Consider the following 13163-nt stretch of genomic DNA (forward strand, 5'->3'; position numbering starts at 1 on the left):
TGTTCACAGGAGAACGACAAGTACGACTTCGATCCTCAAGACGACCTCATCGACCAGCTTCACCTGGACATTGGACGGCTTTACCGCGACCTTGAGAAGCAGTTTTCACGGTTTGGCTTCCTCCCGGCAATGGCGAGCTGCTCGACCGGCCAGATCGGCGCCCTCATGGCCGAGTCTTTCTGCGAGCGCATCCTCAGCTGCGCCAAGCAGGTGGTGCACCGTCACCGCCTCAGTTACAAGGCGGAGGAGTACTCGATGGTGGTGATTCTCCGCATGAACCGCGCCTTCATGGAGTACATGCGCAAGCACGAGAAGGACTATGAGCCCGGCAAGTAGGTTGGTGGGGTCGGTTCACGAACCAGTTCGCGAACCCAGTTCGCGAACCGGCGGTTCACCGCCGGTTCGCCAGACTCGGTTCGTTCACGGTTCACGGTTCGCGGCGGGTGTCGCGGGAGGAGTCGGTTCACGGATCACGGTTCACGGACTCAGGGTGGGGGCTAGTCGGTTCACGGTTCGGGGTTCACGGACTCGGGGCGGGGGCTAGTTGGTTCACGGTTCACGGTTCACGATTCCGGCGTGAACTGAGAGGCCTGCTCGCCGGGGCTTCTGTGCTCCAAGACACCTCGAGAGAGCATGCGCGGGTGCTCACTCGCAGGGTTCGGACTTTTTGCGGGGTATGGTATGGTACTCTCACACAACCCACCTCGAGACCATACCCTCAGCACCATACCCCCCCACCCTTTGGGGGTACCATACCATACCCCGCAAAAAGTTGGAACCCAGCGCCGAATATGTGGCAGGGCCGATGGTCTCTCTCTACCGAAGGTCATGCGACCCGCCGCTGTCCTAATCGCGGCTGCAGTCCTGCTCTGCGTCGTCCGCCTCTCGCGGGAGCGATGGGAGTTCTCCGGTCGTGGCGCACCTCCCGTGGTGCCACCGACGGAGCTTTTGCTCTGGCAGCAGGGACGGACAGCAGGCGCCGCCGCTCAGCCGCCCACGCCTGCCGAAGCCTCGCGATCCTCCACCGGCGCGAAGTCTCCCGGCGGCGGCGCTGAGTCCTCTGGCGGTGGCGCCAAGCAGCCAGCGTCCGGATGGCGCCGTGCGCTTCCTGACGAGGTCCGCCAGTCGGCGCAGTGGTTTGACCGCCCGCGAACCGTGGAAGAGCTGCTGGCCGCCGTGCCCGAGGGCGCTGCCGTTTGGCTCTCGCTGTCCAACTCTGCCTTTCGCGACCTCGCCGTCAATTGGGCAGCGCACGTCTATCGGCTCGGGAAGGAGCGCAGTGCGGCGATCGCTGCGCTCGACCGCAACTTTGTGGCCGCGTTGGTGGCGGAGCGGCTGCCGTGCCTCGAGCTGGTGCACCCGCTCCTCGAGAGGCCGGCGGCGAACCTGCGCTCCAACGTGACGGGTTTCCGCCGGTTCGGCGCGATGAAGGCGTCGCTGGTTCTCTCCTTCATCACCCGCGGCCGCGACGTGCTGCTCTCCGACGTAGACGTCGTCTGGATCCGCGACCCGGAAGCGGTGCTGCGGCCGCTGATGGAGGCGGACGTCATGTCGTCGACGGACTGCACCTCGATCACGGCCGACGAGACCTACGCCCGCGGCGAGCGGGAGGTCGGCCCTGCTAGGTGCGCGTACATGCCCGGCAACCGCGCAGGCGCCTTCGCCACTACTCTCCAGAGCCACGACACGTCCACGACACGTCCATGACACGTCCACGACACGCCCCCGCAGGCCACGCCGCCTTCAACACAGGCGTCCTCTACTTCCGAGCCACCACCGCCGCCAAGGCCTTCGCCGCGGCGTGGCGCGTCCGGCTGCTCTCAGTCGCGGAGCAGGCACCCCATATCTCTCCACATCTCCCCACATCTCCCCACATCTCCCCATATCTCTGTCGCGGAGCAGGCAGCGCCGCGCCGCGTGCAGTGCCCGGCACACCGCATCCCGCCGCGGACGGACGCACCGCCCTTGCTCCGCCCCGCTGCACCGCTCAGCGGGCCTGGCCCGCGCGCGCAGGACGAGCTGCACTACGTGCGCACGACCGAGTACGTGGACGACCAGTACGCCTTCAACCTGCTGCTGTGGCACGGCTTCCGCAACCACCCGGGAGGCGCGGTGACGAGCACCAGGCCGCGCAGCCGCGTCATCAGCGTCGTCGTCGACCCGAAGGGCTCGGCCGGCGAGGCGAACGTCCAGGCGGCGGCCGAGGACGCGCGCGGCGCGCGGCGCACCGCCTTTGGCTGGCGGAGCGGCTGGAAGCAGCTCGTCGAAGGGAAGGTTGGAGTGAGCCGCCCTGGCGGGGCCGTCGGCGCGGACGAGGCGCGGCCGACTTCCTTCGCCTTTGCGCCGCTGCCGGCGCGCTTCTTCTGCTCAGGTTGCGCCGTGCTGAGCAGTGGCAGCCCAGCCTGGCGGGAGAGAGTTCGCCTTCGCCACCGTAGGCCACGTGTACTGGGTGCAGCAGGGCGGCGAGCGGCGCGACTGTGTCGCAGTCCACACCACGTTCACCGAGGGCGGCGACACGGGCAAGGTATGGCGGCTGCGCGAGGCGTGAGCACCCTCGAGCTCGCGTGCCCAGCCTTCTCTTCTCTTCTCTTCTCTTCTCTTCTCGAGACCTCGAGCTCGCGTGCCCAGCCGAGACGTCTCCTTGACGCGTCAGTCGACATCTTCAGGCGCGGCTCTGGCTGCTCGACCCGCCAGAGTACTATTCGCCTGCGGGTGAGCGGGGAGGGGCGGCGGGCGGCGGGCGGCAGCGTGGGCTGAGCGGCGATTGCGGCGTCTGCCCGTGTAGGCGGCTTCCTCACCTTCACGCCTCCGCAGCCCCTCGCCGGCCCCCTCCCGCCGGAGAGCGACCCGTCCGCAAGCAGTGACTTCGACGACAAGTACCGGACGGGCTGGCTGGTGCCGACGGCGCTTCGGCGATCGCCGCGGCTGCGCGCGCACCTCGAGCTGGTGCGACGGCACTTGCTCGCGTTGCGCGACGCTCTCGCGCTCGCTTCGGTCCTCGGCCGCACTCTCGTCGTCCCGCGGCTGCCGTGCTTGTGCGACCGCTCCGAGGCTGTCACCATCATCCCGAGCTGCGTCTTCGAGGCGTCCGACCTCGAGCTCCCCTTCCACTGCCCCATCTCGCATATCCTCGACCTCGGCCGGCTGCTCCGCATGGCGGGCCAGCCGGGCGGCGTGCCCATCCGCGAGTCGACTCTCCTCGCCAACCCGCTCGCGCCGCGCTCCTTGGCGGCGCCCGGTGCGACGGTGCGCGTTGCTATCGCGGCCAACGCCTCGGCCATTGCGGCGATGCGACTAGCGGGCAAGGCTGCACTGAGTGTGGCGACGTCGGATGCCGAAGCGAAAGCATCACTCGGTCGTGAGAGCCGTTGGGGCAGTGCGGAGGCACCCGATTGCCGCCGACTCCGGGCGTGCCCTCCTCCAAAGCTGACACCACGCCATTACGCTACACAGGTGTTGCACCTCGCCTCGGCCGAGGGCATCTTTGGAGGGTGGGCCGACGCTGCGTCTGGCGGCGGCGGTGCGGCGGCACGCGATCGTTTTGAGCAGCTAATGCGCGCTTACGTCCTCGGTGGCTCGTGGTGCTGCTCCTCGTGGTACAAGCCGCACGGCGCCTTCGACTTTGCCGAGCCGGTCAGTACGTCTGCGCTCCCCGGCGGGTGCGGCCGGGACGAAAGGGTCGACGAGGAAACGGCCGTGTGCATGCGCACGCAGCAGCGGAGGCGCGCCGCCCAGCGGCCCTTTGAGTTCCGCTACGTGCCCGCTCGTGGCGGCTCCAGAGCCAGGGACGGCTACTTCAGCTTGGAGGTACCCTCGCGCGTTGCAGAGCCCCCGTGACGTTTGCCGTGTGTTCGTTTTGATTTCGTCTCCTTGGCTATACACTTTTTGCGAGTTGCGAGTTGGAGTACACTCATCTCGGTCTCACTGTCAGGGCCCTAGTGACGCCCCAAAGAAGCAGAACCGCGCATCACATACAACGTCTTGTATCTTGGGACCTGTTCCTTTTTACCCATCTCACAGTAGAGGTCTCCGTTTTTTTATTTATACAACGTCTTCTCAAAGCGGGCGCCGCCTGCCCAACGCGCGCCGTGACCTCGCCGTGAGCGTGACCGGGCGCGCGCCGCGACGACGGTGAGTGCTCCGCTTTTCTATACTGACTCTCGCACTCACCCGCGCGGAAGACAGCAATATTGATTCATGCACGAAATCTAAAAGTCTCATCTCTCACGACCACGCGCGTCTCTGGAAGTCATGCTGGAAGTGCCTCCGCGCGGCCGGCTCCCTCGCAGCAAGGCGGTGCCAGGAAGTTCAAAAGAGCCCTTCTCCCGCTTTTTGGAAGTTTTGGAAGCAGCGCGGGGCTTTGAGGCGTGGCCATGGCCTCGGCGTCCGGCGTGGGTCTGGTTGTAGACGATGCGCGCGCGCCGCGGCGGCGGCGGCGCACCCGCCTGCACCACGACGGCCCTCTCGATGCCGCGCGAATGCGCCGCGTCGGCGTCGAAGACGAGCGCCTCGAGCTCCGCGCGCCGCTTCTTGAGCGCGAGGTCGGTCACGCAAGCCAGCCGAGCGCTGCTGCCCTCCACAGCCACCAGCGACCCCTCCTCGTTCGCCTCGGCGAGCAGCAAGCTCTGCTCCGAAATGTAGCGCAGCCACAGCTTCGCGCAATCTGCGCCCGAGCGGCCGCAGAGCGGCGCGCCCGCGGCCTCCGCGCCGCCGCACCGCTTGAGCCACGGCTTCATCGGGCCGCCGCTGAAGCGCAGCAGCAGCGCGTCGCCGCTCGCGCGGCGCGGTGCGGGCGCGGCGTGCACCGCCCGCACCGGCCGGACGTCGAAGGGAAGTCGCACCCCCTGCAGCCCCCAGAGGCGGTGCCAGTAGCTGGCCTCGGACCAGCTCCACCCCTCCCTCGCGAGGCCGCGCGCGAGCCACCGGCCGGGCAGCCGCAGCACGCGCTTGTCGAGCAGCAGCTGCGCGGGCACGTGAGGCGACAGGGCGGCCACCGGCTGCAGGAAGAGGTTTTCGTTGCGCCTGGGGCGGCGGGGCGGAGGCGTGTGTCTGTCATGTGCGTGCGTGCGTGCGCGTGCGTGCGTGTGCGTGCGCGGTGCGTGACTGCTGTTGGACTGACTGCTGCGTCCTCTCCGTGCTGCGCGCCGTTGGAAGCCGACCAGCTCGAGGAGCTGCTTGGGCGCCTCCTCCTTCCTCCACGCCTTGACGTCGAGGAGGAGGAGCTCCGAGTCGAGGGAACAGCTCGGCCGGCCGTGCCGGTCTCGGAAGAGGGGGTGCCGGTAGTTGAAGAGCGCGTCGAAGGTGACGGAGCAATCCTCGAAGGCGGCGCCCGCCTTGCCGTGCAGCGCGGCCGAGGCGAGCTCCTGCGCAGACCGCGAGAGGGGCGGGTGAGGGCTCGCAGGCCGGAAGGGAAGCGAAGGCTCTTCCAAGCGGGGGCGTCGCCTGCAGGTCGGTGCGCACAACTGCATCCGTCGGCAGCAGCACGACGCGGCGCACGTCTGCGGGAAGGGCGAGGTGGAGCCAGAGGAGCGGCCACTCGAACGGCGCAGTCTGCACGCCGACGGCGCCGAGCTTGGGCGCGAGCTTGGCCAGCTTGTCGGAGGGCGGCGAGGTGATGGCGAGCCGCACCTCGGGAGGTGGAGGGGAGTGTGAGGAGAGAGGCGGCGGGTGAGGGGAGTGTGAGGAGAGAAGTGAGGGGTGAGGGGTGGGGAGAGGTGTGCGCGGAAGAGGCTGCGCGCCTCGGCCGGGAAGATTCGCGCGAGCTTGCGCGCCAGTGCGGGCTGCTCGCTCGGCGGTGCGAGGACGTGGAAGCGCAGCCGCGGCAGCGTGGCGGCGGCTGCGTGGGCGAGGGTCGAGTTGATGGCGGCGACGAGTCCGTACGGCGGGCCGGCCGAGGCGAGGAGCGCCACGTGCACCGCGCCCGGCTTGGCCGCCTCGGCCGCCTCCTGCTCGAGCGGCGCGAGGCGGGGCATGTCGGCCGGCTCGACCTTGGCCTCCGCCAAGGCGGCGAGCTCCGCGCGCGCGGCCGCCGAGCCGGGCCCGCTCCGCTGCAGGCCGAGCCTCGCGATGGCCTCCGCTGCGTACGGCTCCCACAGCGCACGGCACGGCTCGTCCCGAGGCTGCGGCTGCCCGCCCTCCGCCAGCGAGCGGCAAAGCGGCTCCGCGAGCGGCTTGGCGCCGGGCAGCAGCCACGGCTTGAGGCGGCCGTGGTAGTGCAGCGCCTTTGCAGCCGGCAGCCCGCCCCCCGCTGTGATGACGAGGGTCGGCCCCGACGCCGTCGCCGAGTACCGCACCCCGCGCCCCTTCCAAAAGTCGCGCCAGTGTGCGATCTCGGGATCGGAGAGCCGGCGGCGGCCGAGGTGGGCGACGTTCCACTCCCTCGGCAGCCGCCGGTAGAGAGGCAGCAGCGCGAGCACCTAACACGCGCCTCGCCGGCTGAGATGCGAGGCGGGAGAGGCAGCCGAGGCGGAGGCCGAGCGCCAGCGGCGGCGCGGCGGCGTCGAGAGCGAAGAGCCCTCCGAGCCGCCGGTTCTGCGCGAGCCTGCGGGGCGTGTGAAGGCCGGGTCGTGGACGTGTCCGGGAGGGGCCTCCGAGTCGCCGGGTGTTGCGCGCGCCAGTACTCGACGCGGGAGGGCACGTCGAGGGAGAGCCAGGCGTCGAGGTCGAGCAGCATCACCTGCGAGGGGCAGGGGCAGCTCGCTGGGCGCTCGACGCCCGCATCGAGCCGAGCCCGGGCCAGACGGGTCGAAGAGAGGCGCGGGCTGCTACGGCGGGCTGCTACGGCGGGCTGCTACGGCGGGCTGCTACGGCGGGCTGCTACGGCGGGCTGCTACGGCGAGCTAGGGCGGGCACCGCGGGGTCGAGCGCGCAGCTCGAGGGCGAGAAGGAGGAGAGGGCCGGAGAGGCGGTGTCGACGAGAGCGGAGAGCGGCGTCGCGCAATCCTCGACGGCGGCGGCGGGGGCGCCCGCCAGCTCGAAGGAGGCGTAGAGGGGGGCCACGTCGGCGCGGAGCAGCACGTCGGTGTGCAGGAAGAGGACTCGCCTCACCGCCGGGAGGAGGGAGGGCAGGTAGGCGACGGCGTACCGGAAGGGGGAGGCAAAGAGCGGCTCGCGCTCCGACTGGCGGAGGTGCCGCGCGATTTTTGCGCGCACGCCGCCGCCGTCCAGAGAGTAGGTGCGCACGTGCAGCCGCGGCCACAGCCGCTCGAGCTGCGAGCGGAGCGGCGCTCGCCGTGCGTTGGGAACGATGAGGTGGAAGCGCAGCGCGGCCGGCGTCGCACAGTGCACCACCGTCGAGTTCACCACGCCGAGCAGCCCGAACGGCGCCTCCTCATCCGAGGCGATGGCAATGTTGACGGCAGGCGCGGTTGCGACGTCGGCGCCGTCCGCCGTCGCCGGCAGCTGGCTGCTGCTATCCGGCAGACGTGATTGGACGCCCGGCTCCACGGGCAGCTGCCACAAGCACAAAAAGAAGAGAGCACACACGCCGAGCACGCACGCCGCGAGCTGCGCCCGCCGCCGAGACAGGCGTGGCAGGCGTCGGCGGCGATCCTTCGGAGGCTCGGCGGCGGCGACTGCACGTGTGTGGCGGATCGAGCGCTGCTTCCTCTTCAGGATGTGAGCGGGCAATAACGACGAGCCGCCGTCGCTCAGCATGGCGGTTTTCGTCTGCTGGCACCAAGCGCGACGGGCTAGCGACACGGACGGAGCGACGGTACTAGACCATCGCCTTTTCACACGCGTCATTTGGAGATTGTTTTTGAGCTTAGCCTTCGGCCTGATGAAATTGTTTTTTATCCGCTTCCGCATATGGACCTCGCCGAAGCACAGGCCGCCGCCCTCTCTGAGGGCCTGGTGCTCGTGCGCTGCCTTGGCAACTCAACAGGATTCAAGGGTGTTCAAGCGGATGGCAAGGGGGGGTTTCGAGGCTTCTACACGCACGGGTCGAAAGGCCGAAGATCGAACCGACAACTTCGTTCGGTGGGCTCCGCCAACGAAGCCGCGCTCGAGCTCTCGCGGATGCTCCGCTGGACAGCTGCTTGCCAGTGCCGCGTCTGCGATCCGCCGGCCCCGCTACCGGCGGCACGGGAAGAGGCCGCTGTCGTTGCTGCAGCAGCTCAGGCGGACCTCACGCTCGCAACGTGCGGCAGTGCGAACGGGTACAAGGGAGTGGACCATGTAGAAGGCACCAACCCAAAGCGCTTCCGCGTGCGTCCGGAGATGATCGCTCGGCTCGGACTCGAGCGGCCGCCGCGGGGCTTTAGAACCGCGCCTGAGGCCGCGTTCTGGATCGCCGAGCGGCTCGGCCCGGAGAGGTCGGCCGACTTTGCGGCGGGCCGTGCGACCTGGGACAAGGACGAGATCGACGACGCGCTGCTGCAGACCGCCGACGGCCAGGCCTTCGGTGGCACAATGTCGAGGTCTCTCTTCGGGGGATTCGCGTGCGACTCCTGCGCTTTCAAGCCCGCGGGCGAGGGTTGCGGGCTGCTCTTCCGCTCCGCGCACGCGGCGCGCCTCCAGGGGCAGCGGTGCGAGGAGGCTGCGTGGGCGGGCGACGCAGATGCGTCGTGGGACGTGCGGCACCCACACCGCGGGCCAGGCGGGCGGTTGATCCCGGACGGCATCTACCGGTGCTCGCACCGCACCGCCAACGGCACCTGCTGCGCCTTCGCGCTAGAGGGGATCCCGCTGTACGGCAACTTCGACCACTACAAGTATTACGGGTGCCAGGAACCTGCGCTGGCCCTGACGCGGGCGGTTGAGGCGCACGACAGGTCACACGCCGACATGCCGCTCACCGTCGAGGAGTGCTACGAGGCTTGTTTCGCGGCGACATGCCAGGGCTACGAACGCAAGTACGAGCTGGAGACGTCGGCCGACAACGAGTCGGGCTTCGCGGGTGTGTCGGTCCGCCAAGGAGGCAAGAAGCGCTACCATGTTTTCGAGGTTGATGGCATGTTTGCCACCGCCCACGAGGCCGCCCTCGCCCGCGCCAAGGCGCGTACCAAGGCGCGGAAGCAGCAGGCGCGGCACGAGGTGCGCTCCTCGCGTGCGGCCACTCTCTTGCCTTGAGCACTCTTTCCGGCAACGCGTCGTGTACTGTGCCGGCCGCCCGCGTGTCTCATCGCAAGGGGGTGGGGGTCGGGGAGGCACCACCCTCACCGAGTCTGTCTTTCTAGTACCGTGGCCACCTATTAGCGCCAGTGTGTCCCAACACTCGCGGGGGGAACCTACAGCTGTCTATGCCTCCACTCATTGTAACACTCGAGTGCCCTTTCTTCCGTCCCAGGCGCGTGTTGAGAAGCGCAGCGTCGAGCGAAAACCGCCGTCGAAAACCAGTCGCTCGCGCTCGAGAGAGAGAGAAATAATTGTGGCGAGCGAGATTTGCTCTACCGTCTACGCTCATCCTCGGTGTGCGTGTGGAAGAGAAGGATCTGCTTCACATCGTTGTTTAGATAGGGCGGCATGGAAAACGAGAAAACGCGCCGCGGCTTCTTAGCCCCCCGGCCCTGGATGTGAGGCTAATGACTGCACTCCAAGTGCTCCAAGACCAAGTGCAGGTTTTCCCCGCCCGTTTTGGCCTCATCGTCCTGACAAGATCCTCCTGGTCCTGCGGCAGCTGGGGGCCGTCGAACCGCGAGGCGGAACATTTTTTAGGAGCAACAAGAAATCTATGATTCCTAGCACTCACATACACAGTGACAAGAGTTGAGTTCTTGTTGGTTTTCTTACTAAAAATCAACAAGAGTTGGAGAGAGAGAGTTGGTGTCCAGTCTGAGCCTGGCTGTTCTTCACCTTCCTACCTAACCTACAAACAAATCTCTCTACCTAACCTAACCTAAGAGTGTTAGAGTTGTTTGGTATTGCTAAAAATCTCTCTCTAAAAATCTCTCTCAAGAGTTCAAATCTCTCTCACACAGTGACTTAGCTGAGCTGCGTTTTGTTTCTATTCCCACCGTGCAAGCCCCACCCGGATGGGCGTGTGGGGGCGCGTCGCCCCGCTTGCTCTAGGTAGAACGCCTTAGAAGACGAAACAGATCGGTCGGCCCGACGGCGGGCGGAGAAGACGGGCACCGGACCAGGAAGACTGGGAGAGTGTGAAGTGAATGGAGGGATACGTGTGTTCAGACGCCCACCTTTTAGGCTTTTTGCCTCAGTCTACACTCATCGTCCTGTGAACACAAATCATATCGTCCTGCCGAGATCCTGCGAAAGAAAGAAAGAAAACACGCAAGCCAAAGGAGGGATGGCGGATGGGAGCGGGGCGAGCGGGACGGCACGCCGCCACCACCACACACACACAGGGATTTCGCGGAAAGGAAGGAGTGTTGGGTGTTGCTAGCAGCCGTCGCCCACCCTTGGGGCTTGGGCGTCTGCCTCTTGCCATCTCTCTTCGCAGTCTCTCGCCGATTCTCGCAGCAACCTGCATGCCACCTCGCGGTCGTCTCTCTCTCCACGCTCGTTCGTTTTTGACGAACTCGGTGTTTGGGTAGTCTGGTTCTCTCTCCGGCCCCCTCCCCGTCGTCCTCTGCTCTCCTCTGCCTCGTTCTGCGATGACCACGCCGGAAACTTAAAAAGAAAAGTGAGCCGGACCACCCCCTCTTGTTCTCTGCGTTGTTGAGCCAGGACTCAACATACTCGGGCTTGCGAGTCCCAAACTGTCACTCCCCTTTCTCCCGGCCGGGGTGGGGCGCGCGCGGGGGCGGCGGGTGTGCGGCGGGTGTGAGGGATGTCTGTGAGCCCGAGAGCGATATGCCATGTCCGCCTTGCGTTGTTTCATTACATCGAAGGCTAAGCTCAAAAAGAAAATTTGCCTAATGTTTTCTTACCACAGACGCGGGCACGCACTCCGAAATGGCTGGCCGAGGCCGCGGGCGCGGACGCGGCGGCATGCCCATCAACTTTCCCGACGGCGTCCTCTGCCGCGAGCCGGGCTCTCGCCGCCGGGCGCCGCTCCAGCCGCCGGCGACGTGGGACGGCCGCGGGTACGAGACTGCGCGTGACACCGACCTGCTCGCGGCGTGGCGGACGCTGCGAGAGCACCCGGCGGCCGTGGCGAGTCGCATAACCCGCGCGACGCGTGTGCGCGGCGTCGCGCGCTACTCGGACCGCGGCGCCGCCAGGCCGCACCTGACCGCGAGCGCGTTTGCCGCGTCCGAGCACTGCACGCTGCGGGTCGGGGAGCACTATCCGGCGGAGCTCAACCCGAGCGGTGCCTCCGCGCGGTCGGCCAAGCGCGCGCGCGCCGCGGCCGGGCCGGGGCTCAGGCTGCTCCGCGGCGCGTCGTGGGCAGCGGCAACCGAGCTCGAGGCGCTGGAGGCGGCCGCGCAGGCAGGTGCGGAGGGGGAGGGTTCTGCGAGCGAGGTGGAGGAGGGGGAGGAGGGAGCGGAGGAGGGAGCGGCCGGCCGCCGGGCGGACGGCTCGAGACGCGACCGCGACGACGGCGACGGCGAGGGCGACGGCGAGGAGGACGGGCTCGAGGAGGACGAGGACGCCATCCTCGGCGACGAGAACGGGTTCGACGGATTCGAGGACGGCGGAGACGACCTCGACTCGGGCGGCGAGGACGAGCCCGAGTACTGACACACGCGCTCCGCCTCCATTTGACTGCCTCCGTGTAAGGCGTTGTGTGAGATCTGTCGGTCTCGCTCGCGCCTGGCGCGTGGCGGTGGCGCCTCTCTGTATCTCTCTCCGCTCTCGCGGGGGCGCGGCTCTCTCAGAGATAAACCGATAAACCGCATACCCCCCTGCCTCCACATCATCGGACTCTCTTTAAATAACTTCGCGCGAGCCGCCGCGCGCCGGACGTCATTCGCGCGGGACCGACCGCGCCGCACCCCGGCCGGTGCCGCGCCTGTGCGCTGTGGGCGCACACCCTGCGTCCCGCGACGGCGCCCGCGTCCCGCGCAAGTAAGCGCCCTCTTCAACCTCCCAGTCTCATCAGCCGCGAGCGTGCGCATCCACGCGCCCGCTTGCGTGCGTATCCCTCCGGTCCTTGCGGACCCATCTCTTCCCATCCCCTGTGCGGCGGGGCCGCCTCTTTCCTCTGGCTGCTGTGGCGCCCTTGCGGGCCATCCACCGCGCCCCCGGCGGGGTAGAGGGCCGCCCCCCTCCTTCACCACGCCTTCTTGCTCCTCCTCGGGCTCGCAGACGGCTTGTCCACGGCCAGCTTGTCCCCAGCGGCGGGCGGGCCTGACCAAGAGGCGGCGAGGGACCGAGAGGCGGCGAGGCGGGTGGGCGGCGTGAAGCCGAGCCAGCGGACGTAGCCGCCCGCCATGGCAACGAGGACGACCGTCCCGCCCAGCGAGCCGGAGAGCATCCACGCCGAGAGCCGGTCCACGTACCCGAGGAGAAGGAGCGAGGCGAGGAAAGCGAGCGGCAGCAGCCACCGCTCCCACCACGCGGGCGAGAAGTGGCGCAGCAGCGGCAAGAGGAGCTGGACCGCGCCGGTCCGTGCGAGCCAGCGCGCCGACTCCTCACCCGCGTCGCGGCGCCGCGCCGCGCGCGCCACCGGAGAGCCTCCCGCCACCGCCGCCGCCGCCGCCGCCGCCGGCGGAGGCTCTGCACGGGGCGGCGGGGACGGGGCCGCGGGCGGCGCGGCGACGGGCCGCGGCGAGGAGGGCGCGGACTCGTGCACATGCGAGCAGCGCAGCCGCGTCGCCTCCACCGCCTCGGGCGCCGCCTCCTTCCACGCGTTTGCAATGTCCTCAGCCGAGGCGCCCTCGTCCGAAAACGCCAGGTTCTTGATTTGAAACTTATCCTTGGCCCACTGCGCGAGGTCGTCGGGCACCGCGTCTTGCGGCGTGAGCACCAGGTGCACCTCCACCGAGCAGCCCGCGCCCAGCGAGCCGGACGCGGGCTTGACGCGATACCGGGTCGGTGCCGTCGTGAGGACTTTGAAGAGCTGGGCGTCTTCGGAGTCGTTGGTCAGCACGATGGTGCGAAAGCAGGATCGGCCAGCGTTGGCCACGAACTCGACCGTCCCCGCCCTGGCTCCGTCGAGCGTGATCTTCATGGGCGCTCTGAACGCCTCAAACCCCGAACCTCAACGAAGAAGAAAAATCTGTCGTTGCGGGGGAAACGAAGTCGCACCTTAGGGAAGGTGACTTCGTCGCGGTCGTCCCCTTCCCAACCCAGTCCTCACTCTACAGTCATCACAGTCT

The 13163-nt window shown here is 68.0% G+C and overlaps 4 protein-coding genes across 4 annotated transcripts; 2 read left to right on the top strand and 2 right to left on the bottom strand.

Moving 5' to 3' along the window:
* Nucleotides 1-1256: 1256 nt before the first annotated feature.
* On the bottom strand, nt 1257-7656 carry EMIHUDRAFT_463115 (hypothetical protein; the record flags this gene model as incomplete). The annotated part of the gene is made up of 11 exons (XM_005780837.1): nt 1257-1589; nt 2037-2402; nt 2610-2706; nt 2938-3294; nt 3565-3643; nt 4442-5022; nt 5116-5363; nt 5461-5628; nt 5805-6416; nt 6638-6676; nt 6853-7656. The coding sequence occupies 11 exons, from the start codon at nt 7654-7656 to the stop codon at nt 1257-1259; spliced, it is 3684 nt and encodes a 1227-aa protein (XP_005780894.1).
* A 153-nt stretch (nt 7657-7809) lies between these two features.
* EMIHUDRAFT_204349 (hypothetical protein) lies at nt 7810-9072 on the top strand (the record flags this gene model as incomplete). The annotated part of the gene is made up of 1 exon (XM_005780838.1): nt 7810-9072. One exon carries the CDS (start codon nt 7810-7812, stop codon nt 9070-9072), a length of 1263 nt encoding a protein of 420 aa, XP_005780895.1.
* Nucleotides 9073-10890: 1818 nt separating this feature from the next.
* EMIHUDRAFT_99953 (hypothetical protein) lies at nt 10891-11583 on the top strand (the record flags this gene model as incomplete). The annotated part of the gene is made up of 1 exon (XM_005780839.1): nt 10891-11583. One exon carries the CDS (start codon nt 10891-10893, stop codon nt 11581-11583), a length of 693 nt encoding a protein of 230 aa, XP_005780896.1.
* A 532-nt stretch (nt 11584-12115) lies between these two features.
* On the bottom strand, nt 12116-13015 carry EMIHUDRAFT_204351 (hypothetical protein; the record flags this gene model as incomplete). The annotated part of the gene is made up of 2 exons (XM_005780840.1): nt 12116-12436; nt 12638-13015. The coding sequence occupies 2 exons, from the start codon at nt 13013-13015 to the stop codon at nt 12116-12118; spliced, it is 699 nt and encodes a 232-aa protein (XP_005780897.1).
* Nucleotides 13016-13163: the final 148 nt, after the last annotated feature.

The sequence above is a fragment of the Emiliania huxleyi genome (genome assembly GCF_000372725.1).
Source record: "Emiliania huxleyi CCMP1516 chromosome Unknown EMIHUscaffold_21, whole genome shotgun sequence".
In the NCBI taxonomy this organism is placed as follows: domain Eukaryota; phylum Haptophyta; order Isochrysidales; family Noelaerhabdaceae; genus Emiliania; species Emiliania huxleyi.